The sequence below is a fragment of the Cotesia glomerata genome, linkage group LG6 (genome assembly GCF_020080835.1).
Source record: "Cotesia glomerata isolate CgM1 linkage group LG6, MPM_Cglom_v2.3, whole genome shotgun sequence".
NCBI classification, from domain to species: domain Eukaryota; kingdom Metazoa; phylum Arthropoda; class Insecta; order Hymenoptera; family Braconidae; genus Cotesia; species Cotesia glomerata.
The window spans coordinates 20,038,762-20,066,462 of NC_058163.1; the positions used below are offsets into that span (position 1 = coordinate 20,038,762).

At 33.2% G+C, this 27,701-nt stretch overlaps 2 protein-coding genes across 6 annotated transcripts; both read right to left on the reverse strand.

Moving 5' to 3' along the window:
* Positions 1-225: 225 nt before the first annotated feature.
* On the reverse strand, positions 226-27,425 carry LOC123267408 (ATP-binding cassette sub-family G member 4-like). Of its 3 annotated transcripts, none has more exons than XM_044732023.1 (10): positions 7,441-8,006; positions 5,037-5,154; positions 4,545-4,725; positions 3,633-3,778; positions 3,275-3,516; positions 2,920-3,191; positions 1,413-1,581; positions 855-1,111; positions 620-774; positions 226-557 (listed from the first exon to the last, which is right to left on the reverse strand). In XM_044732023.1, the coding sequence occupies exons 1-10, from the start codon at positions 7,535-7,537 to the stop codon at positions 368-370; spliced, it is 1,827 nt and encodes a 608-aa protein (XP_044587958.1). In that variant the 5' UTR covers positions 7,538-8,006; the 3' UTR covers positions 226-367. The 3 variants fall into 3 exon arrangements, with proteins under 3 accessions (XP_044587958.1, XP_044587960.1, XP_044587959.1); XM_044732024.1 differs by lacking the exons at positions 5,037-5,154; positions 7,441-8,006 and adding exons at positions 26,024-26,141; positions 27,105-27,425 and having other exon boundaries at positions 232-557; XM_044732025.1 differs by lacking the exons at positions 5,037-5,154; positions 7,441-8,006 and adding an exon at positions 4,787-5,010.
* On the reverse strand, positions 8,149-10,602 carry LOC123267438 (ATP-binding cassette sub-family G member 1-like). Of its 3 annotated transcripts, none has more exons than XM_044732062.1 (9): positions 10,486-10,602; positions 10,279-10,424; positions 9,709-9,950; positions 9,459-9,610; positions 9,285-9,428; positions 9,056-9,224; positions 8,693-8,906; positions 8,457-8,610; positions 8,149-8,352 (listed from the first exon to the last, which is right to left on the reverse strand). In XM_044732062.1, exons 1-6 carry the CDS (start codon positions 10,585-10,587, stop codon positions 9,192-9,194), a joined length of 819 nt encoding a protein of 272 aa, XP_044587997.1. In that variant the 5' UTR covers positions 10,588-10,602; the 3' UTR covers positions 8,149-8,352; positions 8,457-8,610; positions 8,693-8,906; positions 9,056-9,191. The 3 variants fall into 3 exon arrangements, with proteins under 3 accessions (XP_044587997.1, XP_044587998.1, XP_044587996.1); XM_044732063.1 differs by having other exon boundaries at positions 8,457-8,605; positions 8,693-8,949; XM_044732061.1 differs by having other exon boundaries at positions 8,693-8,949.
* Positions 27,426-27,701: the final 276 nt, after the last annotated feature.

Here is a 27,701-nt window from a genome sequence, read left to right on the forward strand (position 1 = left end):
AATTACTTATATTATATATTTTCTTGTTACTTACACTTTCTTTCTGCTAAAAAAATTAAAAATTTTTAGACGTTTTTTAGGTACTATTTCTTCGAAGAATAAAAAAATTTTTTAAATTAGATATTAAAATTAAATTTTTCTTTTGTTCTTATTTTATTAAAGTTAAATTAATGAAGATTAACTTGAAAATTCTGTGTGGATACTAAAATATCTTCATTAAGTTGCATTTATATAATTTAACTACTAAACATAATGTTAAATACTTTATTGATAATAAATCTAATCATCATTAAAGAAAATTATTATAACTAGACGTATAAATTTGTAAAAATAATTTATCTAAAAATCAGTTAGTTTTATTAATCTATCAAATTAATTTTTTTAAACGTAATCTTAGAGTTATATAAGCTAGCATATCAAGTAAAACATACAAAATAAACAGTATCAACATTGAAAACCAGTAATCAACGTGCATCATTCCCATTTCGCCCATAAGTTTCTTAGGGTACACAAAATGGCAGTAAACATCCGAACAGTGCATTTTTCTTCTATCGAATCTGTAATAAAAAAAAAAAATTCATTAGTAAAATTACTCTATTAAAATAAAATAAAAACTTACCCGTACATAGAAGCCATAGCACTTTCAAACCCGTGTTTAAGAAAAGATGCGTGGAACAGCCACTGAAGATAAGAGGGAGCATCATTAATGTGAACAAAAAACCCACTGAATACTACAAATGGCATTATCAACAGCGGTCCAAGGATCACACTATTCTAAAGAGGAAAAAAAATTCTATGCAAATCTCGGATTTATTTCGTAATAAATATTAATAATCATTTGCGTTTCATTTTACCTGGACGCTCATTCCAGTTCCTACAATAACCCCAATAATCTGCGCAACTAAACTGACAGCTACTGAAACTATAGCTAGTAGTACAAATCTTCTTCCCTCGGGTATTTGCCCGGTCATAAAGTAAACAATAAGTGTGTAAATTGAAACTGCTATTATTTGTATTGGTAAATCGGCGAATTTGTTTGCTAAATAAAATGATCTTAATTTGTACCACCTGTTGAAATGTTCTCTTGTTACTATTGGAACTGCTGCTGGAACTGATTAATCATATATAAATTAATCGATAACAATAATTATAATTAAAATCTGATGAAAAATTTCAAAAACATATTTAAGACTTAGAAGGGATTAAGTTATGTTTTATCAAGCAGAAATAAGAAATTTTTTTTTATTCAAATAAATTTTATTTTATTAAAGAATTTTTTTGCATGATTTAAAATGATCGCTTTTCAAATTTACTTTTTTGGTTCAAGATTTTTTCTCTTCGCAGTCAAGTTAATTTTTTTATCTGTGTATTAATTAATATAATTTGTAATTATAATGAAGAAAAATACTTACATGTAATTAAAGTTGCACTAAAGGCACAAAACATCAAAAACATAAGATTAAAAAAAATTAAATTAAAATTATCAATCGCGAATGCTGCGTCTTCGCCTATATCGTAATAAATAATTCCGACGATAAGAGCAATTATGCAATGCATTGACAATCGAGTAAACGTCAAAACCTAAATAAACATAACAACAATTAATTATTCAAGTCTTTATAATATATATTTATTACGGTGTACCAAAATGTAGCTTCCGTGGAGAACCTTTTAAAATTCGAATTTTGAGTTCCGCTTTTAACAAGGGCTGTGTTTCAGCATTTTCTGAGATATTTTGGGGTGAGACGATACACGGAAAAAAGTAAACTATAATAAATAACAGTCGACTTATAATAAGTAATGATCAACTGCTAAAAATTACCATTTCAAACAGTAAAATCGTGATTTTACTATTCACTTTATAATATTTACCATTTAAACGTTACAATTTACTTTTTACATGGCAGAAAATACTATTTCAAACAGTAATATTCGCTATGTAAATGTCTAAAATGTTAAAGCATAATAATTAAGAATTCAGACTTTGATATTTATCATTTCGTGACTAAAAAATGATCTTATGATATGTAAAAAGTATAAAATAAAGTTAGTAAATTTCTAATACAAGCAACGTCAATATTTACAAAGTAAAATGGTAAATTTTAAACGCAACGCTAAAAAACAAACTGTAATTATTGACTTGCTTGGACTGGTAAAATGTATATTTTAAAAGTATAATTTTTACTGTTTCAAATGTTAAATTCTCCCAGAGCAAGACCCCTTTCTCTTTCATCTGAGTTCCCCTTCTCCTCATCATATAGACTATATATTGAAATGGCAATTTTTACTGTTTGAAACTGTAATTTTTTAAGTTGAAAGAGTCGTTATTTACTATAGTGACAGCTACTAATCACTTATTTTGGATATTAAATTATAAATTGTGGCTTTTATACTTTCTACATTAAGTTCTGTAATGTTTATATTTTTGCCATCCCGATGTCCGCTTTACTGTTTGAAACTATAAAAATTAACCGGAATCCGAGTGAATATTACAGTTTACTTTTTTCCGTGTATCCTTGATTAAAAAAAAGTATTGAGACAAAGAAAAAAGTATTGATAAGTATTGAATTGACTAGAAAACCAATACTTTTCAATAATTTTTTCTTTGTCTCAATACTTTTTTTTAATCAGGGATATTTTATTTTCATAGAATTTTTTAACAGGACTTTAGTTTGGCCATTTCCGCAGAAAATTGAAAATTTGGCTGGAGTGCCCAATTAAATCTCCTGTTAAAAATTCTATGAACATCAAATAAATCCTCTTACCCCGAAATATCTCAGAAAATGCCCAAACTTAGCTGCTGTTAAAAGCGGAACTCAAAATTACAATTTTAAAAGGTTCTCCACGGAAGTTACATTTTGTCACACCCTAATATATATCAGCACAAATGATCTCTTCAACGATAAAAAAAAAACTAACCTTATCTCGCGACAACTTAACCATGTTTCTTCTGAATAAAATATACAATTGTTGAAGAAATCCAGTGGCATAATATCCAGGTTTATTGGTAACAACATCATCATCATTGTCTTCACAAATCTGTAGACTCAAGCCGCGCCTAAACTGACAATTAATACTCCATCCGATTTTCTCACCAGAAACAGATCTCCAATTATTGTTCTTTCCATTCTGAATTGATTCGACGAGTTTATTGTTCCAGTTACCATAATCACCATTGCATATTTCCATTACTAATTGCGAGACAAAAAGGTTCGCCATTAAAATGGAAATAAAAAAAGTGAAGATTAAAACTTTAAAAAAAGTTCGTTCTTACAAAAGTCCGCAAGATTATGATAAGTGGGACAGTGTAATCCGTGCTTAGCTAAATACGGCAATATGGATTTAGTTCCTCCTGTGTAAACACAAAGACCTTCTACAATAACGTACAGGTGGTCCAGCATGTCGAAAAGGGTCGCGCTGGGCTGGTGAATTGTCATTATAATTGTACGAGGACCTTCTCTTGCTAATGCTCGTAGCAAATTAATACACTGCTTAGAAGTCACGCTGTCGAGACCGCTACAAAAAGCACCATGCATTAACAAATTAATATTTATTTTTTACAAATTTAACACCAGATAGTAATTAAACTAATTCATGTATTATTTACATAACTTAATCTAATATTTAATTACCTCGTAGGTTCATCAAAAAACATAACCGGCGGATTATTGACGAGCTCGAGAGCGATCGCAAGTCTTTTTCTTTGGCCTCCGCTCAATTTTGCCGCTCTTGTGTGTCTGCAAGCCTCAAGACCCAGAGCAAAAATAATTTGATCGACCTGCAATAAATTTATTTAATTTTCACCATTACACAGAAAAAAAGGTTCACTTGAGCCAAGAAAATATTTTTCTTTCTAATTATTTTTTTGAGCGAAAAAAAAATTTTTTTTTGACAAGAAATTTTCCTTATTCCAACAAAATTAATTTTCTTGCTTTAAGAAGTATGTACGTTTCTTGATCCAAGAAAATTTATTTAAATCAAGAAAATCTTCTTGTTTTAAGAAAATTTAGCTTCTTGCTCCAATAAATTTAGTTCTTGATAGAAGTAAATTTTCTTGCCTTGAGAAAATTTTTTTCTTGCTCCCAAAAATTAAATATCTTGATAGAAGTAAATTTTCATTAATATTTTTATTGATTAACGTATCAAACGGGAAGATCAAATAATATTGAATCATTTTTTTTCATTCAATATGTATAATTTCACGCTAAAATAATATAAAATGGGAACCAAATATTCAAGAGAAAAATTTTCTCAAGGTGAGAAAATTTTTTTCTCAGCTGAAGTAGATGGCGCTGCTTCCCTAAAGTATCTAAAAATCTTGATCAAATATAAAAATTTATTGTATCAAGTATTTATGATAATTTGAATTAAGAAAAAATTACTTCCACCAAGAATAGAATTTCAAGAAAAATTTTTACTTCGGCCAACACAACTTTGATCTTCCTTCAGGCACCCGAAAATTTTCTTGAGCCAAGAATTTTGTTCTCCAGTCAACAAATTTTTCTTTCTGTGTAGAAGAAGAATATAACAAAAAATAAAATTACCCTTTGGGCTTTGTCATAATTATTCCAGTCAAGCTTGAGGTTGGCTGCAATATGAATGCTCTCCTCGACGGTAAGAAGCGGCTCGAGGTTGTCGTCTTGCATTATGTATGCCGATGATCTTCGAAACTCCACAAGATCACGTGGGCGTCCGTTTACAGAAACCGCGCCGCTTGTTTGGACCCTGATCAAATAAAATTTTTATTATTATTTTATTAGTATCAAATGTCAAACACTAGCTTCACCTCGGCTTTTATTATACTTAGAGATCAAGATAGTTTGTATTCCGTTGTGTTAATAATTGTTGAATCGTAAATTAATATCTCACGGACTCTTTAATATGTCTATCAAGTACTTGCATGTACGTCTTGCAAATCATTCTGCCGCAAAGATAGATAACTAAGTATTAAAAATAAATAACAATGCCGCGGTTGATAATTAGCATAGTTAGAAAAAAGTGTGCTTTGATTAAAAATAAAATTATTTATTTCGTACATAAACCCAGCTAAAATGTTCATTAGAGTCGACTTTCCAGCTCCGGACGGACCCATTATCGCCGTCAATTCTCCTACTCGGAAATCACCGCTAACGGTCGTTAGTAACGGCCGGCTTTCTGTAAAAAAAATTTATTATTCATAATCATTACCCGGGAAAAAATGATCAGGACTGATCAGACCAGTTCATATCTGATCAGGCCTGAAATCCGACCTGATCAGGCCTGTTCATGTATGATCAGGCCTGAAATTAGGCCTGATCAGACCTGTCCATGCCCGTTCATGTCTGAACCGTTAAATACGCTCATACCTGATCAGACCTGATCAAGCCTGTTCATGCCTACTCATGTCTGTTCATGTCTGAAGCATTAAACACGCTCAGACCTGATCAGACCTGATCAAGACTGTTCATGCCTGCTCATGTCTGAAGCATTAAATACGCTTAGACCTGATCAAATCTGATCAAGCCTGTTCATGCCTGCTCATGTCTGTTCATGTCTGAAGCATTAAATATGCTCAGACCTGATCAGATCTGTCCATGCCTGTTCATGTCTGAAGTGTTAAATACGCTCAGACCTGATCAGACCTGTCCATGTCTGATCATGTCTGTTCTAGCCTAAAAGAAAAGGATCAAAACTTCATATATTAGCTGACAAGAACTGTTCATGCATAATTTACCCTCTTAAATGATATTTTAAGTCTGGAAGAAAAATTTTATCGAACTATAAAGTGCAGTTCTATTTTTAAAATTAATTTGTTTCGTATGACGTATCAGTTTCTATCCCCTTATAAATTTTAAATGTACAACTTTCATCAAAAATTTCGGCTTATATAAGCATGAACTTTTTAATTTTCCATGCCAAAACGATGATTTTTAACGATGAATTTTGACGCAATGACATAAAATTTTTTACTATGTTCCATTGAATACGCGAAAAATAAGATTATTTAGTAAAAGTTTGAGTTTGATAGCGTGAAAATACCAAAATATATCAGTTGATATCGATAGGCGATAAGTCCTTTCACGGTGTCTGTTATTATCTCAAGCTACGCCTTGGTCCATTGCAGTAGTGTCAAAGGCTGCTAAATTGTAGAACACACAAATAATTCTTCATTTCCTATACGTTTTAATTAAAAAAAACTTCAATTTAAAAAAAAAAATAATAAAATTATAATTACGGAATAAACCTTGAAGAAATTTTTTTTTTACTTAACATAGAAGCATATGTTAATGGAGCGAAAAAAATACATAGCCGTCCCAAATAAATCACTCTAATATACACAGTAAAAAATTTTGCGTCATTGCTTCAAAAATCTTAGTGTTAAAAATTTTTGTGTTAAATATTTAACACTTTTATGGGTAAATTTAAAATTTATTCTGTTAAATCAACACAAAAAAGTGTTAAATATTTAACATAAAAATTTTTAACACAAAATTTTTTGACGCAACGACGCGAAATTTTTTACTGTGTATAATTAATTATTAATAATTAATAAATTAAGTATAGAACTCCGTTAACTATAAGGATAAGTCATGTATAAAATTTAAATTACTTAAAGTAGTTTGAAAGGTACACTAAAGTTGAGATAAGTCATTGGGTCTACAGGCAAGATATCAGTCTGAAATGCGCCACGTACATGGTTCGAATCCCCGACGGCGTCAATTTTTTTTTTTTTTTTTTCATGGACCTGATCGAGTCAGACATGAACAGAACTGATCAGACATGAACAGAACTGATCAGACATGAACAGAACTGATCAGACATGAACATGCCTGGCCAGGTCTGATCATACCCGGTCATTTTTCATATCTGATCAGACTTGAAGACTCATTCCTGTTCATATCTGATCATATCTGATCATTTTTTCCCGGGTAGTCGTTAAGGCATTAGTATGATATTATAATGAAAGTCTAGCTTACATTTTCTAATTTTTTCCTAAAATTCATTTTATTTATTAAGTAATGGGCTTCGTAGAAGATATCATTGTTGATAAGAAAGTTACAGCTGGATATTCCAAATATTCAGTAGGTTGTAAATTACGATATTTATTACGATAAATCATTTAGATAAAATTGATTGATTATTATTAAGTTTTATTCAAATAAGTTATATTACTTAAAACTTAATATTGGTGAAGAAAACTTGTATAATTTTAGTTATATTGATTATTTAAAAAACCATTTATATTTTCTTTTAATAACTAATTATGATCATTTATAAAAAGACAATATTTGATGAAAAACAATGATAACAACAGTCAGTCTTCGGACACAGGCTATAAAGTTTAATAACTCGTTAAGATATAGATAATTTAAAGTCTTTGTTAGCTGACTTCTTTGTGAATTAAAAGAAATAAAAATTCAAAGTTAAAATTAGTAAAAGATAGATTTTTCAGTCAAATACCTTTCTTTAAAATTCCAGTTCTGACACTGTAGGATAGCCCGTCGAAGGTCAAGTTCAGTGAACGTCTTGTGTTCTTCGGCAGCATTTTCTCTTCCATGATGTTGGCGATGATGATTCTTGATTTAAACTTTTAACAGGAGAAACATTAGATACGAGTTATCATTTTTTAAAGTAGTACGCTGGTTAAATATTATTTGAGTTGTAAAATAACTTTAGTTGATTATGACTAACTTGTAACTATGAGTAACTTGTAATACTAAAAGAAGACACTGAGAAGTTGAACTTAATCACAATCGGGCTGAACGCGTACTGATTTACTGTGTGATAGAAAATTATTATACAGCAAGAAATAGTATTTGAATTGCCACGCGCTCTCCGTAAGACAGTATACTTCGTCTCCCCACTCAAACATTTTTCACATTTCTTCCTCTCGACCTGCTAACACCTGAGTAATTTAACAACAGTCTTGTCATACTACTATTTGTGTATAAATATTTCTGTGTGATGTTCATACATTTGCGCTATTTTTTAAATTATATCAAATTCCAACAGGATTAACCGAATTTACAATTTTTCAATACTTAAAATTATAAAGATATAATTTATAATTTAATAATAATGAGTTATAATTTATAAGAATGAATCAGTTGTAACACTAAATTTTATTAACAAATTAAGTTTATTGTAAAAAAAGGAGTAAGGAAAATATTAATTTACAAAAATTATATTATTTTTTTAAGTCGAAGACGAAGAGTTATAAAAGCTGTCAAGTCGAGTATAAAATACAGAATAAATAGCACTATAAACGAGAACCAGTAGTTGGCGTTTATCATTCCCATCTCTTTCATAAGTTTTGCAAGAAAGATGAAATGGCAGTAATCTTGCGAGCAATTCATTTTTGGTCGATCGAATCTGTAATTTGACATTTTTTTATTTACTAATTTTATTTATTTTTAACAATGTAACCTAATTAACCAATTTAATGATCATTAATCATTAATAATAAATGACTTAACCATAGAGCGATGTCATTGCGCATTCAAAGCCGTATTTGAGGAAAGAAGAATGAAAAAGCCACTGCAGAAAAAATGGAGCGTCGTTCAAATGCACAAAGAATTCGCTGAATATAACAAAAGGCATTATAAAGAGCGCTCCAAAAACAACACTGTTCTGAAAGAGTCGTAAATTAAAGTTTTTTTAAAGTAAAAAAAAACATGTAATTTATTATTAATAGAATGAAATGATTGTATACCTGCAGACTTAATGCAATGCCGACTATTACTCCAATGAGCTGAGCAACGAGACTAACAACAACACAAACCATAGACCAGAGTATGAATCTCTTAACTTCAAGAATCTGGCCAGTCATGAAATAAACAATGTATGTGTAGATGGTGACAGCTAGTATTTGAATAGGGAAATCAGCTAATTGATTCGCTAGATAAAATGATCTTAACTTGTACCACCTGTTAAAATGTTCTCTCGTTACAATTGGCAGAGACAAGGGAACTACATACAATTAAGAATCATCTTTATAATTTAATCAATTACTTAATTAAATTACGTAATAATATTCTACAGTTGAAAATAATAAACATATGATATTAATACATACAAGTTGTAATAGTGGAACTAAACGCAGAAAACATCAGAAACATAAGACTGAAAAATAGTAAATTGAAATTGTCTAATGCAAATGCTGCGTCTTCACCAATACCATAGTAAATTATTCCAACAATAAGTGCAATTATTCAATGCATCGTCAGTCGTGTGAATGTTAAAACCTAGAAAAATAAGAAATAGCTCAAATTTATCATCACAGCTCTAATTTTTTTGTTACTCACTCTATCTCGGGATAATTTAATGGCATTTCTTTTGATTAGTATGTACAATTGCTGAAAAAAACTAGTAGCATAGTATCCACAATGATCTTCAGTAACTTTATCGCTTTGAATTTTATCATCTTCATCATTACTTTGATTACTTCTTCTTCTTCTTCTTCTACTTCTTCTTCTGCTATCTTCAGACTCTTCAGGACTTAATCTACTTTTGAATCTTGGACGAGTACTTTTATTTGATGCTGATCTCCAGTCGTTACACTTTCCGTTGTCAATGGCCTCAACGAGTTTATCATTCCAATCACCGTACTCGCCATTACACACTTCCACAACTAAAAAAAAAAAGAGAGAGAGTTTAATAAATAGCGTTATAAATATTAAACGAAATAATTAAAACATGGAGTGAAGAAATAAAAATGAATACACATACGAAAGTCAGCTGGGTTGTGGTAAGTAGGACAATGTAGATCATGTTTTTCTAAAAATGGCACTATAGCTTTTGTACTTCCTGTATAGACACAATGCCCGTTGACAACCACGTACAGATGATCTATCATATCCAGATGTATTCCAGTCGGTTGGTGAATTGTCAATATAATTGTACATGGACCGTCTCTTGCTAATGCGCGTAGCAAATTAATACACTGTTTAGAAGTCACGATATCAAGACCACTACAAAAATTAGCATGCATTAACTAATCAATATTTATTTTTTACAATTCAAACATCAGGTAGTAATTAAAATAATATGACACTGAAGTTGACAGACATTAAAAATTTTTTTAGAATTTTATGGCAATTAAATTATTATAAAAAAAAATTTAATTAAAAAGTTACACATGTGAAAATTAATAAAAATTACAAATAAAAATTTTTAGAAGCATTTTTTTATTGTTATTGATTTGTTAAAAAAAATTTTTAAATTAACAGCTGACGACTAAATTCAGTATCATAAAATAATTCGTGTATTTTTTACATAACTTAATCTAACAATAATTACCTTGCAGGTTCATCAAAAAACATAACCGGCAGATTATTGACGAGCTCAAGAGCGATCGCAAGTCTTTTTTTCTGACCCCCGCTCAATTTTGCCGCTCTTGTGTGTCTGCAAGCTTCGAGACCCAGAGTAAAAATAATTTCGTTGACCTGCAATAAAGTTATTTAGTTTTCACCATTAGAAGAAGAATATAAGAAAAAATAAAATTACCCTTTGGGCTTTGTCATGATTATTCCAACCAAGTTTGAGGTGGGCTGCAATATGAACGCTCTCCTCGACGGTAAGAAGCGGCTCGAGGTTGTCGTCTTGCATTATTATTAGTAGTAGTAGTAGTAGTAGTAGTAGTAGTAGTAGTAGTAGTAGTAGTAGTAGTATTCTTTAGGCTCTGGGCATTTTCCCATTCGGCCGCTGTACTTGATGGTGGAGTAGTTGTGAGTTTGTAGTTCCTGGGGGTCATCGGTAGGTGTCTCGGTCTGTACGAATTTGAATTTAAATGTTGAGGTCACACTTCGTGAAGAAGTTACAGAGTATGTATGCTATTTTAGACGTAGGAGTGGCCAGGAGAGTGGTGATGTCGGTCGGGACAGGATCACAAATTTTGACCAATATGTTGTTTAATGTTCTTCGTTGGTTTTGGTAGGTTGGGCATTCGAAGAAGATGTGGTTGAGGTCTTGTTCGGGGGATCCACATGGACACTCAGCTGAATCAATAAATTTCTTTCTGTGAAGGCTCGAGTTGAGGTTGTAATGGTTGAGGCGCATTCGGATAATTGTGGTGACGACTTTCCTAGGCAAATTATAGTGTGCGAACCAGGGTTTCTTTGTGCTTTTGTATATTTGTTCGAAGTATAGGACTCCCTTCGTCCTTCCTATTTCTTTGAGCTTTTACTCCGTTGTCTTGATGGCTTTTTGTTTGCTGTTGTTAGCCAGATCTTTAAATGGAATTGGAGTGAAGGTTCGTCGTACACTGGTCGTAGCCTCCTTAGCAAGTCTGTCCGCCGTTTCGTTCCCTAAGATGCCAGAGTGTCCAGGAATCCAGACCAGGTGTACTAGGAGTTGTTGTTGTTGTGCCTCGACCATTTTTGCGGCGATTTTGTAGGTAAGATAGGACCGTTGTTTGTTATCCTGCAGCTGTAGGAGTGATTGGAGCGTGTTTTTGGAGTCACTAAAGATCACTGTTCCTTCCTGCATCTCAAGTGCCAACTCAATCGCCTTGAGGATGGCTAGTGCTTCTGCCGTCGTTGCTGAAGCTTGTTAGTTGATTTTAAAGACTAGCTGAGTGTTGAGAGTGGCATTGTATATTGCTACTCCAACATGGGGCTCGTCAGGGATTTTAGAGGCGTCCGTATAGACCTGCGTTAGATTTTTGTATTTTTCGTTAGTCATTTTCTCAAATGTTTCAATTGTCTCACTTTGTGACATGTTTGTCAACGTTACTACGGTGGTGAGATCAATATTCAGAGGATGTTGGAAGATGGAGTATGTGTGTGTGGATCGGGGATGTGCTATGCTTTGATAGATGATGTCATGCTGCGGGATGGTGTCGTGGTACGAACTGATTGCTGGAAATCTTTTGTATATACATTGTTTGGACTTGTTTTGAGTTAGACACTCGTCTAGGGTTCGGAGTGTGTTGGTGACGGGATTGTTGGTGGTGCTCAAAGATTTCAGAGTGTAGCGGTCCGAGAGGTCCTTGAGCCGGATTTTTAGTGGGATTTCTCCGCCTTCCGCCATCATGGAATTGATCGGAGTTGATATACGGAGTCCCATGCATGTTCTTTTGGCTTTGTTCTGTACTTTCTCCAGTTTGCTGAATAGTTTGCTGGAAATAGCGTTCATTATGTGACTCCCATACTCTATTTTAGTTCTAATCAACGCTCTATAAATATTGAGAAGAGTTGCTGGGCCAGCCCCCCATTTGGTTCCGCACAGTGATTTGATGAGTGGGAAGACTTTGTTAATCTTCGCTAAGATGTTAGTGTAGTGGTCTTCGAATGTCAACTTTTGGTCAAGGGTAATCCCTAGGAACTTTGCAGAGGTTGTTGGCTTGACTGTCACGTCTTTTATGGTGAATGAGATATCTTGAGGATTATAATCATTATGAGTGAAAATGATTATTTTTGTCTTTTCAGGTGAGAGCTGGAGGTTTAATTTTTCTAAGTATGCGCTGTAGCTGTCGAGAGAAGCCTGTAGAGCGTCGATTGCGTATTGTAAATTTTCATTCTTACATCTGATTGCCTTGTCATCTGCAAATTCTGCGATTTTGCTGGAGCTATGGATATGTTTTCCACCATCCGCTGTGTATAGAGTGAATAATAGAGGGGCTGAAACTAGTCCTTGGCCCGCTCCAGAGTTAACCAGCTGTGGTTCTGTTAAGCCATTATTAGTGACGAAGTAGAGTTTGCGTTGCTTGATTAGGTAATAAAAGAAGAGACAGTACGCAGTAGGAATGCCAGTGTTTACTAGGATCTGCAATAGTATGTCTGGGTTAACGTGGTCAAAAGCTCCTTTAATGTCCAAGAATGCGGTGATGGTGTATTCGCCTGCAGCTAGTCCGGTGTATATGTCCCCAACAACAACCACTAGGTTGTCCGCGGTGCTCTTGCCCGTTCTGAAGCCAAATTGTGTGTCTGGAATCTTGTTATTGTGTTCTAGCCACCATGTGGTACTGTCAACCACTATCCTCTCCATCACCTTGAGGAAACAGGGTGCAAGAGTGATAGGTCTGAATTTACCTGTGTCTCCTTTGGGTAGAAGGTAAACCATATGCTCTGTCCAGGCCGATGGATACTTGCTTCGTTTGATAAAGTTGTTGTAGTAGTCGAGGAGACGCGTTTTTAGACTCTCTGGCAATCGCTTTATAATTTCGTAGCTGATTTGGTCCAGCCCCGGGCTTGATCCAGATTTGCTGCGGTTGATGGCAGAGTTCAGCTCTGTTAACGTGATGAGTGTTTCGGGAAAGTCGTCAGTAGCTGGTAGAGCTGTATTATTGGCAATTTGCTAAATTAGCTGTTGAGCTAGCGTATCATCCGAGTCGATTCTGCTTTCTTGACAGTATGTTTTGATAAAATCTTGTTTTTTTGGCTCAGCCGAGAGCTCTTGTCTTGGGAGTGTGTGCGGTGAGGTAAGGATTTTTCTGACGCCGGAATTGTCTCTTTGTGGTTGTGTTTGGTTTTGCTCGCTACTGTTGTTATGTGCCTTGTTCCCTGGCTTTGAGGCTTCTAGAAGGGAGTCTTTGATTGTCTTAATAAATTCATCATATGCTTCTATGGTTGGTTCGGCCAGAGTGCTGTTAGTTTCTGCTTTTTGAGTGATGATATCTTCAAAAGCTTTCCAGTTAATATTTCTGAGTTTGAGTTTGTGTGTGAAGAAGTTGTATGAGTCAGGAGCTACCCCGATACTGATGTGGATTGGGTAGTGATCACTTCTTCCTGGGTCATCGTGGACCGACCAATGTGAGAATGGTAGAAGCTCAGGTGAGATGATAGTAAGATCTACAGCTGATTGGTTTTCTTGGGAATTTGAGATTCTAGTGGGACTGACCTTGATTAGTGTTGATTTTTATAGCCAGAGTGTCGATTTGGTCTTCAATTTCGAAGAAGTCACTTAGGACTTCGAAACTTATGTTTGTTTTAACGGCGATTGCTAGGCCTCCGCCGTTGCTGTCTTGTCGATCCTTCCTTATAATGTTGTAATTGCTGATATAGAATGGCTCCTCTGGTTTGAGCCATGTTTCAGTGAGGAGAATAATGTCGTGGTCTCGGACCAGGTTCATAATTGTAATTTCTTCTTTTTTCCCCCTTATGCTGCGTGCGTTCCATTGTAAAATTGATGTTGTTATTTTTTTATTATGTCCTGTCATTATAATGTTGAGAGAAAGGTTGTGTTGGTGTTGTTTCTAAGTAAAGAATTTGGTAGTCTTGTTCTGATTCGCCTTCGTTTGTTGCCGGGGGAAGCAACATGTCGGGCTGTAGCTGCTGAGTCGCATCAATTACGACTTCGGAAAGGTTTTGTGCTGCTTGAGCGAAGTTCTGAATGATTCCTTGGTTCTGGGAGGCTGTGACGATTGGAGTTAGCTGCGTCATTATTGCACTTACCTGTACTAGTAGGTTCTGCATTGTAGTTGCGAAATGTTCTCTTTGTGCCTGAAATGTTTCGATTTGTTGTTGTTGATATTCTATTGTTTTCGCGATCACTTCGTTGCACCGGCATTGGCATTTTTCCTGCATTTTTGCTGATTTTGGCCTGTTGATTTGCGTAGATGTCTGATTAGGTTGAGGATTCCATGCACTGGCGGCTTGTTTTGAACGCTTTTATTTATTATAAAACATAACATAATTAAATAATCAATATTTTAATGCTTTAATATTTTAATATTTTTAATCGCATTACTTGTAAACATAATACACACGTACACATCACAAACAAGAATAGAGCAGTCAACGCATGCGCAACCGCGATAAAATTTATTGCGTTGCCAAACTTTTTAAAAAATATTTAAAATTAAAAATTGCAACTTCCCGCTCATTTTGTACTTAAGCGCTCAAAATTACACATTACGTTTTAGAGCTTTTCGATCCAAAAAATATGATTTTTGTGTCATTTTGAGCTCTTCGAGCTCAAAACTCTAATAGCAGTTTGATAAAATACAATTTTTTGAATTTTCAAACGGCAATAACTTTTGAATGAATGAACCGATTTTCACGCGGTTGGTGGCATTCGACGCAGTTTTTGAAGCCCCATGAAAAATCTTAAAATTTAAATCGATCAAGCCAGGATTTTCGAAGTAATTCCGAAAACACACTTTTTTCGGTTTTCTTTCGACAACGATAACTCACGAACGAATGAACCGATTTTGACCGGGCTTGCGGTGATCGACGTGGTTTTTTGATTTCAAGTGCTGATAAGATTTTGAAATTGATCGGTAAAGCCATTTAAAAGTAATTAAAAAAAAACCACATTTCAAAAAATTTTTTTTTGTAGTTTTTTTGAGATTTCTCAAAATCTACTGCTTCGAATCGGTCTAAATGGTATTCAAAATCTAAGTTTGGTCAAGCCTTTTCGAATGGCACCAACCGCGATGAAATCAGTCAAGTCGTTCAAAAGTTATGAGAGGCTTACATACGGCCACACACACACACACACACACACACACACACACACACACACACACACACACACACACACACACACACACATACACACACACACAGACATACGGACATCACCACGGAAACATTCGGGGAGGCTTCCTAGGACCTCAAAACGTCAACATCCATTGAAAACTCGATTTTCGAAAAACGGGATAAAACCAATAACTTTCCGATTTTTGAAAATTTTCAATTTTCTTAGCGGGAAGTTAAAAATTGTTCAATTTGATAAGAAAAAAAAAATAAACATGGCTTAGCTTGGATTGATCCCACTTGTAAATAATAACCATCTTTGGAAAACAGCGTCAATTACTGTTTTTGATCTGGTAGTTTTTGGCATAATTGTAAAATTAAGAAAATTAAAATATTCACACAAATAAAAATGCATCAACAATCAACACGCTTGCTTTTTATTAAAGCTTACTCATACGCAGGCGCAAACACATGTATTAAACATGTGACAGCTAAAATCGAACTTCCCGGGATCATTATCGACCACTTAATTAACGCACGGTAGGTCAGGGCTTTCCCTTACCTTTCGATTTTTGACAAGTAGTTTCGACTTGTCACCGGGCGTGCTAATCGAAAGTCCCCACTACTGTCCCCGTAAAATAAAGCAGGGCATAACAATAGGAAAGTTCGAGAGCCGGAGTTGGAGGGTTATAAAAGAGCCGACAGGAGGGACATCGAGGCTTTTTCCCTTCTGGAAGCCAGTGGCCTTTTGCCCTTGTGAATCAGTGACCTTGTTGAGATCAGTTTAAGTCAATAGAGTGCAAATTTGGACGTCGAGAATAAAGAGCAACTGCAGAGGGAGTTATCGGGGCGTTTTTGGAATTGGACAACCCTGCCGCACCCTGGTTCAAGACGACAAGACGCCAAGCAGCTAAGCCCGCCAAGTTGGATCGGAGTATCAGTCGTCGTTGAATAAAACAATAATTGAGTCTCCAGGTATTTTCGATTATTGTAGACCAGATTTGATTATTGATTTAATTAAGAGGCTGAAATAATTAAATTTAATTTCTCGAGCGGTCATTTTTATATTAGCGAATTCGTACTTTAGTTTTTATTGTCAAGGTCAAGTAGTTAGTTTTGTCGCTGAACTTTTATATTGAAAATTAAATTTAATTGATTAATTGTTAATTTATTGGTAGAGAATTTATTAGTAATTTATTATAGGCCTGTTGGCTATAATAAATTAATTATAGTTAGGAATTTTCAAGACAAAGTTTGAATAAGAAATGAAAATGCGTAATTAAGTTAGTGAAGGTCATTCTATAATGTTCTACGGTTGTAAATTTTGTTGAGACGCTTTAGAATTACAGTAGTTGGATTTAAGAAATTGTGTGAAATTAAATTTAGGCCGGTGGGCTAAATTTAATTAAATTAGTTAATTTAGCGAATGTATTTATTGAGAAATTTAGTGAATTTAGAAAATGATTACCGAACTTGTTAAGAAAATTATGTAGTGAACTTTGTTAAAGATTATTTAGTGGAGATCAAGAAATGAAATAAATCAGTGGGTTTAGTAGAATAAATTGATTGATAACTTTAGTAGAAAATTTGGTTAAGTAAGTTGGAAATGAATTTAGTTAAGAAGATGTATTAATGAATTTAATGAATTAAAATCGAAGGTCGGAATTTTGTGTTAAGTAATTGTTGGGCGTAATTTTGGAAAATGCGAAGTTTTGAGATTCAGTTTTATTGGTAATTAAGATGTATGAATAAAGTAGAGAACTCTATAGAATGAAGTTAGCGTCGGTGGACGATTTTATATGGAAGTTAGGTAATTATGATATTATATGGTATTCCGTCAGGTAGACGAGGTTGTTTATGTGAAATTGGTTCAGATAATTGAATAATTAAGAAGTTTTTATTGGGTAAATTATGTTGTTTGTTATTCCGTCAGTTGGACGAGGGTTTAAGAAATTAAGAATCTAGATACGTAATGGTCTATGATTGAATTAGGAAATTAAAGATAGATGCGTAATGGTCTAAAATTGAGTTAAGAAATTAAGAAGATAGATGCGTAATGGTCTAAAAGTGAGTTAAGAAATTAAGAAGATAGATGCGTAATGGTCTAAAATTGAGTCAAGAAATTAAGAAGATAGACGTGTAATGATCTATGTTTAAAAGAATTTAATGATATTTAGTTGTAAGTTTTGGCAAGTGCCTGCGTAGGTGAGAGGTTCTCACAATTTAGTGATTGATAGGTTAATTTTAAGGGCAATATTTTAAGAAATTTTGTTAGAATTAAATTGTTTATATTGAATAAATAATTGAATTGTTAATTGTTAATAATTGTTTCTCAGCATTACTTTTACAGCCTTTCTCAACTTCTCACGACCCGATCTTTCCTTCTCATGCTCCCCGGTATCTGGGACACCGAGTATAAAATCCCAGTGGCGCCCTTTTCAAAGAGGAAAGGGGTGACCAATTGGACAGGGCTAACCACCCCGTTACAAACACATACTAACATAACACGTAGAACGCTCGGACCTGGAGCAAGATATAGATATAGATATACTGACTATCCCACTACACAGGAGCATACATATGGACAATGTTTAGTAGACGATAGTGGGGATGCTACGAAGAGTCGCGCAAAGAGGAGACCGAGAACGTCTAATGTGTTCTATCTCATTCTCTCGTCAGCTGAATCCTATACATTTATGTGTTTGTGTCTCTATGGACTTATTTTTTCGTTTCATCGAGTTTGAAATCACAACGATTCTAAAGAAGTTTCACTTCAGAAACCCGATCCCCAAATTCCTTTATTATCCCAGTCAAAAAAATCTGGAAAACGGTTGACCCTAAAGGCCATCCCTACAACTTCCCGCCAATTCCATACCTAAACGCTTGAAATGGCACTTATGACGTTTCTGAGCTCTTCGAGCTCAAAAATACAATTATATTTCGAGCCTCGTTCTTGAGATTACATAAGTAATCGACAATATATCACCATGTAGTTACCTTCGTTCACGCTAGATGTCATAACTTTCAGAGTCCCCGAAGGGAAAAAATCCCTTCCATCAGCCCTGCGCTGCGTTCCACACTTCATATCTTTTTGTTGTGCACTAGAAGAATAGTCTAAGAGCCAGTGGGCGGCATATATCGAACATATTTTAGGAAAGCCTAAAATTTCCTCAGTGAGTCTGTTGTACCTACCAACCATGAAATGGGGGCTAGCTAAGCGCGGTCGCGGTGGCCCCAGCTACACACAGGTGTGACAGGTGTGAAAATTTCATGAACTAAAAATGTATTTTAGGAAAGCTGCCGTTTGGATATGTTAAAATATACTATTATAGCTATCTAAAATCGAAACGGCAGACCATTATCACGGTTCTAGAGTGGTGGCAGACATTTTGAAAAATTAAAAAAAAAATTTTTTTTAAACATATTTTAGGAAACTTGAAATTTATGTATGTTATTCTTTGAAGTATCAGAAGCTTAGATTTCTGAAGGCAGACCGATACGTCGGTTCCTTTGACCTGGCAGACAGTAAAATCTTTGTAACGGGTGTTTATGCCGCTCAATTGGCCGCTTAAATTAAATTAATTGAAATAATAAAACTAAACAAATGAATCTAAATTAATAAATAAAAGGGCGCCACCAGGATTTTTAATGACGGTTCCTGGAACCGGAACCAGAGCTGAGAGCTTATCTTACAGGGAGAGAGAGTGGAGGAAGGTGATCTGAAATAAATAAATCTTTAATTAACAATATATGGCCAAATTTATTAACAACAAAATGATTTAACAAAATTACGCGCACTCACACTCACACTATAATCAACTTAAAACTACAGCCTAACTGTCGGCTGACCAGATCCAAATCCTTATATATCCTTTGGCTATCCAGACCCAAATCACCCACACGTAACCACTATCTTATACCTAACTTTTGACTATCAACGAACGCCTCGCACAAAGACCGCAGCGCACGAGAGATCGCTAATAGCGCACCGCTACAGAAGTAACAGCCTAGTGACTGCAACGTAAGCCAAGAAACCCCCGTAGATCACCCACGTAACCCGTACTCACACACACACATAACCCACGCGTCTTGACACACACACACTGATTTTACTTTACTTTTATTTTTCCATTTATAAAAATTTAACACAAAATTTAATTCCAGAAAGATTATTACAATAATTTCATCTTAATATTTCAGTCATTAGCTAACAATTAAATTTGTAAAATATTTTCACAACTAATAATTTTAATTCGAACCAAAAATTCGAACTAAAAATCGACGCCTAAATTTATTCCAATTCAATCACGAGTTTAATACTCAACATTAAATAAATTTTCCGGAACATTCGATGTATAATTTTATTCCAATTTAACTCTATATTATTTCTTAAAGAATAAATAACTCTTATTAAAATTTATCATTTAATTTTAACTAACTAAAATTCCCTGGACTTAATAATCCACGTTGTTAATTAAATTCTAAGGAATTTTTTTCCAAGATGATGAAATTAAAATTATTAAAATAAATTTTCCAGAACTTAAGTTCAATGTTCAAAAATAACCGCGTGGAATTTTCCGATTAAATAAATAATTAATGAACAATTTATCTCAATATAAAATAAATTAACGAAAAATTATCCACGGGTAATTCAATCTTAAATATGCCAAAATTCAATAAACAGTTCTCAATAATTAATATAATGTTAAATAAATAATATTTTCTTGTAATAAATAATATTAATTAATAATAATTCAATTGTTCTTAATAAATTGTCAAATAAAATAATTGCCAGGAATTTGTGCGCTCAAAATGGACGCTGGTATTCGTTAGTGCGTAGTAGACTTTGACCTTGGGTATACGTTAACTGCGTTATAAATTTCGACCGACGCTTGCCCGATCCGTGAGAAGACAATGAAAATTTCTCGAAGCTTTTATTACTCAGTTTTATTTTATTAAATAAAATAGTTGCAACTAAACCGATCTTTCAGATGTTCAGAATTAATTATAATTAATCGAGTAAATTAATAAAATAAATTCTCACGACAATAAACACCGCAAGGTCCTTAAGCAGTCCTCGGGTATAAACCCCCTTGAGGAATCTCAACGGCAACTAACGAATCAAAACCAATTACAATTAAATAATTAGTGAATTATTATTAATTATATTGAGAATAATTAATCAATGGAGAAGTAAACCGAGTATAAACCCCGCGGTCCACTCCTAGCCCACAGAGTAATTATTGATACCTTGTTGAATATACGACAATCTAACTCACTACTCGAGATTGGAGTCCTAGATGTTATTGGCTTCTGTCGATAATAGGTAACTACTCCGGGGATCGGTCCTTCTTGATTTTGTGTGGCACACTGTCTGGCGGTTACACTACTTCTCCCTTTCGCAATGCACGGCTCACCTATATAATAACCCCCAAAATAACCCCTTCTACTCTCTCTTTAGGCCCGAAGATCGAGGCGCACCAGTGCTAGTCGAATAGTTATCGATCTCTGACGACTTATCGATGCAGGGTAATTTTACCCTGTTACATCTTTCTCCCCCGCGAGTATTAATCCCTCGGCTGAAGGGGAATGCCCGTATGCACTTTTAGGTCCCCGGGTTCTGATAACTGAAATTGATGTGTTTTTTGCCGAGGATTACAAAAACCTAGGTTATTTTGCTCACTGATGGTAAATTTAATTGTTAATAACAATTAAATTGCTTAAGCCGCCATAACTCAGGAACGGCTGAGTTGACAGGGAAGTTTGTTTTAGAAAAAATGTTTAAAATTTAAAAACCAACAAAAAATGATCTAATCAATTTTTCGATAAAATGAATACTTTTGGAGATATCGCAAAAAATGACAAGTAGCAGTCGGACCTCTTTCTCGCGTGCACGCATCCCACGGACTCTATCGACAAACGACAAGCAAAAAAAAAAATATAAAGACGAAAGAAAAATTTTTTTGTTCGCCTCATATATTGCCTCAAAAGATAATATAGAAGCAGATTCTCTATCAAGAATAAAAAATGAGGACACCGAGTGGGAATTGGCAAATTTTGCATTCAAGAAAATTATAGAAAATTTTGGGAATGTAAAGATAGATTTATTTGCATATAGTCAGAATACAAAGTGCGCAAGGTTTTTCTCATGGTTTCCTTGTACTAACGCAGAAGAAATTGATGCGCTTACAGTCAACTGGACCAATTTAAATTTCTATGCCTTTCCACCTTTTTCTTTGATCCTTAGAGTTTTTGTAAAAATTAAGACTGATAAAGCTTCAGGAATTATAGTGGTACCAGACTGGCCTAAACAGCCATGGTACCCACTTTTATTATCCTTACTACCCACACTGAAAAAATATATATGCAGGAAAAAATACATATACGTCGCACATATAAAATATGTACGCCACATACTTTTTTTTGCCCCCGTATATGCGGCATATATTTTTTTTCAGTACGGGTAGTTAGTAAACAAATAAAATTTAAACCTGATTTTAAATTATTACTATCTTCTTGTAAAACGAAACAACATCCCAGGGCGAATCAATTGAGTTTGACTGCAGGCAGAGTGTCCGCGAGGCATATATAAGGAGAGGAGCTCCAGTGGAAGCTGCGGACATTTTAATAGCTTCTCTGTCAGATAGCACTATGAAGCAATATGCTTCAGGATTAAAACAATGGCATCAATATTGCAAATTATCGGGTTCTGACTTTTTTAATCCAGAACAAAATATAATGTTGCAGTTTTTAACTCAAAAGTTTAATGAGGGCGCTTCATATGGAACCCTCAATACATATAGGTCAGCAATATCCTTATTATCAAATGATAAAATTGGGGAAAGTCCAATGATAAGTCATTTTTTAAAAGGTGTTTTTAAGATAAGACCTACAATACCAAAATATTCGCATACCTGGGATGTCACAATAGTACTTAATTATATAGAAAAGTGATTTCCACTAAATACTTTGTCATTAGAAAAGTTAACAAAAAAGACAATAATACTATTGGCACTGTGTACAGCTCACAGGACTCAAACTTTGGCAAATATTAATATAAAAGATATTATTATAAGAGATAATGGCATTGAAATTAAGATTTTAAACTTAATTAAAACTTCTGGGCCAGGTCGCGATCAACCCACTCTTATTATACCAAAGTTTATAGAGAAACCTAAGTTATGTGTAGTATCAACCGTACTAGAATATATTAATGTAACTTCGAAAATTAGAGATAAGAAAGAAAAATTATTTTTAAGTATTAAAAAACCTCACAATGAAGTAGGTAGTCAAACGATAAGCAGATGGGTAAAGACAGTACTTAAATAAAGTGGGATTGATACCACAACCTTTTCTGCTCATTCTACTAGACACACTGCGACATCAACAGCCTTTTTAAAAGGAGTAGATTTAAGTATCATTAGAAAAACAGCAGGTTGATCTAATAGTTCAAAAATGTTTGCAAAAGTTTATAACAGACCACTCCTGATAGATAATCAAGTTTTTGCTAAAGCTATAATACATTAATATTTATTAAGTATCCTTAATTATTTATGTTTTTTACTTATAACCTTTACATGTTACTGTATCTTTTTCTTTTCTTTTTGCATATGTTCATATCACAAAATTTCAAAAAAAAAAAAAAATGCATATAAAAATAAAAATTGTTGTCTCTAAAAAACTACATGGTGATATATTGTCGATTACTTATGTAATCTCGAGAACGAGGCTCGAAATATAATTAAATGATCAAACGAGCTTGCCGAAGGCAGGCGAAGTTCGATCGTAATTATATGAAGAGCCTCGTTCGAAGAGATTACAACAATTTTTATTTTTAACTTTAATTATTCTATACACTCTAAAAAATGTGAAGTATGGGACGCAGCGGAGGGCTGATGGAAGGGGTTTTTTCCCTTCGGGGAGTCTGAAAGTTGTGGCATTTAGCGTGAATGAAGGTAACTACATGGTGATATATTGTCAATTACTTATGTAATCTCGTCGAACGAGGCTCTTCATATAATTACGATCGAACTTCGCCTGCCTTTGGCAGGTTCGTTTGATCATTTAATTTGTGTGTTTTTTTGAGCTCTCCGAGCTCAAAGAAATAGCTTTCGTATGCGTTTGAGCTCTTTGAGCTCAAAAGGCTGATAGAAGTTTAATAAAACAATATTTTTTGAATTTTCGAAGTGCAATAATTTCTAAATGAATGAATCGATTTTCACGCGGTTGGCAGTATTCCACGCACTTTTTCAGAATTTATGATATACTGTTGAACACAACCTGATCGAACCGAAAATCTTAGAGAAATTTGAAAAATTCACTTTTTCCGAATTTTTTCGCCAAGGATAACTCACGAACCAATCAACCAATTTTCACGTTCTTGGTGGGGATCGACGTGATTTTTCGGGCTCTAATAGTTATTCCATTTCGTCAAAAATGATCCAAAAAGAAATCTCGAAGTTATGTGAAAAAAACACTTTTTTCGAAATTTGTCGTTTTCGATAACTCTCGAACGAATCAACCGATTTTGATGGGACTGGTGGCAATCGACGTGGTTTTTTAAGCTTAAGAGCTGATTAGTTTTTGGAATTGATCGGTAAAGCCGTTTAGAAGTTATTCCAAGAAAACGATTTTTTGAAAATTTTATTTTTGAGATTTCTCAAAATCTAGCGAACCGAATCGATTCAAATTTTCACGAAATTTAATGGCAATGATACTCTTTGGATCGCCACCTATTTCGATCCGTTCGGCCGAGTCGTTCAAAAGTTATAAGAGGTTTACATACACACACACACACACAACCGCACGGACACCATCGCGGGAATAGTCAGGGAAGCTTCCTAGGACCACAAAACGTCGAGATCTGATGAAAACTCGATTTTCGAAAAACGGGGTAAAAACAATAACTTCCCGATTTTTGAAAATTTTCAATTTTCTTAACGGGAAGTTAAAAATTCCCAAAAATCACCTATTTTTGCGATCCTCACAGTGGCTATCCCCCTTAACAGTCCTTGTGGTGCTAATTTCGAAATTTTAGCAATTAAAAATTGTATATCTAACATGTATTCCCTATCCTGACCGTAGTAAAGTACCCAGTAGTTGAACAGGTTTCAAAGTAAAACGTATTTGATCCTACTTTTAATAGATAAATATATAATTATTAGTTCAAATTAGTGATTTTCATGAAAATATAAACAATTTATATAAAATAAAAATAAAATAAAATATAAACAAGTTTATATAAAATATAAACAATTTTGAATTGATTGAAGTGCAAAATAACGCAAATAATTGAATATTTATAATTTGACAACGTTTTTAAGATAGACTATGAAAGGAGTAGTAGTTGAACAATCAATTCTGACAAGCCGCAGTAGTTGAACACTCTGGGAGCAGTAGTTGAACTAATAAAATGTATGGCAATAGGCACACCTAAAATTTTTAACGTTTTATTGAAATATTCAAAGATTTATAACATATTATTGAATAATACTAAAAATAACACTATAAATATTTAATATGTTCATTTAAAAATGAGAAATATTTGTATTTAATTTATTAATTACATTTTTTATGAATGACAAAGTAAATTTTCAATTACAAATCAAAAAAACTCAATTCAAAACGTTCAATAATTTTTAACTATACTAATTTTTAGTTATAAACCTATTATAGAGATTAGAGTGCTGTTAAAATTATACGGTTCCAGCTTGTTCAAGTTCTGGGTACCGCTTTAAAATTTGGAAGGTATAGTTAAACGCTAAAATTTAATATAAAAATTATAATTTATGTCTTTGCAAAAAAATATGTATTATTTAGAAAAGACTATTTTATCGGGTAGTACAATTTTTTTTTACTTAAAATGATGATATACCGTTTTTTTTTACTGATTGTTCGGTTTACGGTTTAGTACCTTTTTCATGAAAAAAATAGCATCTATCGGTGATTCTCGACATGTCAACTTTCAAGTTAACAAAAATGTAATTGTTTTGATTTATAATTGAAAAAACTTACCAAAATCAATTACTGTATCATTGAATAATTATAACATGCGCATATGACTCATAATATATATACAGATTTTGTATTACAGCAATTCTAAAATTCTGTTCAACTACTGGTCCCATTTTTAGAAGTGTTCAAGTACTGGATACTTTACCTTAGTTAGAGAGAAAATTTTATTGAATGATAACCATATTTTTCTTGGAATTTTTTTGAAAAACTGAAAATATTCAATTGAAGTTATAACAAATATTTTTTTATTAAAAATAGCATAAACGAGTGGTATTCATTTTTTTATAAAAAATGTATGAAGTTAGCGACTTTCGATATTTTACGTGAGTGGAAGTAAGTAAGCGATAGTCTGTAAAGAGAGACAGTACTAGTGCGTGAGAAAAAAACCAATAGCCACAACCTATTGGTGTCTTTATTTGCTGCAGTACCTCCTTAACCACGACAACTACCTTAATATGTCTAACAAATACATCTTTGCAAATTATTCTACAACTAAGCCAGATAACTGAGTATTAAAAATTAATAACAAGCCGCAGGTAATAATTAGCATAGCATCTTCATTAGAAAAAGTGTGCTTTGACTAAAAATTTTTGTAATAATTTATTTCGTACGTATATCCGGCTAAAATATCCATTAGAGTCGTCTTTTCAGATCCAGACGGGCCCATTATAGCTGTTAACTCTCCTACTCGAAATTCACCACTATCTGTGGTCAATAGTTGACGAGTTTCTGTAAAAATAATAATTTTAGTCATATATTCTTTACTTTCTTTTCTACCCTCCGGCCGGAAAGTGGCAACTTTCTGGCCACTGCGCTAAACAAAGTTGCCACATTCCGGCTACGTCGAGCAGAAAAATAGTATACACACCTTGGCCAGTAAATAAGAAAGCCTCAGATCACATGTTTGTCAACCTCGGCTTCGCCTCGGCCAACAATTACATGTGATCTTAGACTTTTCTTATTTTACTGGCCTAGGTATGTAATATACTATTTCAATCTTCGAATCTAAAAACTTTTTTATATTTATAAAATATATTTAATATAAGTAAGTTTGTTTTAGTGTTAAGCCGTTTGTTGTTATCTAAAAAAAAATGTATTTTTTTTTTGTTGATAATATCTGTTGATAAGACTGAAAACACCTGGGAAAGGTAATGTCCTTTTGAAATTAAGATTAAATCTGATTTTGAAACTTTAAAAAAGAAATATATGGTATAGTAGATATTAAGAAAAAAAATCATGAATGTGAAGAAATGTTTTAGCATGATTAAAAATTTTTATTTTATGTAAATTAATAAACTAGGTAAAAATCGGTACTTTCTAATTTTTATTCCAAAGCGCTTGGAATTATTTTTTTATTAAGATCTTAAAAGTTTGAAGAAATAAAATTATTGATTGGCAAATGAAATTTCTACAACTATAAATAATATTTTAGTTAAATAAATATAAAAAATTATAAAGTTGAGAGTCCTTTTAGTTATGAGGAGTGCAATAGTCATTTCATGATGCCCAAGAGGAGATAAATAATTTTTTTTAAATTGGATAATACGCGTCATTATGCTTCAACCCCCAGAGTAATGAGATAATGTAATATTATATGCAAATTATTTCTCAACTGCGTTACTGTTAGTAGAGTCGTAAAGATTTTTATTAGCTCAGAATTATTAATTTGAAATATAATTAAAATTGGTGTACCTATCTTTATAATACCAGTTTTAACGCTGTATGAAAGACTATCAAAAGACAAGTTCAATGAACGGCTTGTAGATATCGGAAGCATTATTTCCCCCATAATGTTGCTGATGACGTAAAATTGAAGTAATTATTTGATAATAGATAAAAATAGAATAAAAAAGATAAAATTTTGAAATAAAAAATACTTAAACTAAAATTAATTACGACGCTAGTTAAATCGCGATCGACCGCGAACTGATCACGATTCACACATGACAAAAGTGAGAGGGATATTATTATCCAGCAGAGTTGATATTCGAATGAATACGCGTAATGACTGTGCAGCTTGATCATGCAGTGCATGTATTTTAAAACATTAAATTTATCTTATATTACGACTATGTTGTCGCTGAGAATAAGCTCGGCGCTCTCTACTTTTTAGTGTGAATAAAAACGAGCGCATCTTCATAAATGTTCGTCAAATATTGTGCCATTTTTGAGCACCGATTTTGAATAAATATTTTATTTACTTCAATAACATATATGATATTGAGATTAATAGATATTTTACAATTTTTAAGATTTTTTTTTACAAATTAAATATTATCAGAAGAAAAA

Coding starts and splice junctions, on each gene's coding strand:
- LOC123267408 (XM_044732023.1), bottom strand. CDS start 7,537: ATGGAAGAGAAAATGCTGCCGAAGAACACAAGACGTTCACTGAACTTG. Junction 4,726..5,036: donor AACATTTTAGCTGGGTTTAT/GTACGAAATAAA, acceptor TTATTTGATCAG/GGTCCAAACAAGCGGCGCGG. Junction 3,517..3,632: donor TTTTTTGATGAACCTACGAG/GTAATTAAATAT, acceptor TGCTTTTTGTAG/CGGTCTCGACAGCGTGACTT.
- LOC123267438 (XM_044732062.1), bottom strand. CDS start 10,587: ATGCAAGACGACAACCTCGAGCCGCTTCTTACCGTCGAGGAGAGCGTT. Junction 9,951..10,278: donor TTTTTTGATGAACCTGCAAG/GTAATTATTGTT, acceptor TAATTTTTGTAG/TGGTCTTGATATCGTGACTT. Junction 9,611..9,708: donor CCACAACCCAGCTGACTTTC/GTATGTGTATTC, acceptor TTTTTTTTTTAG/TTGTGGAAGTGTGTAATGGC.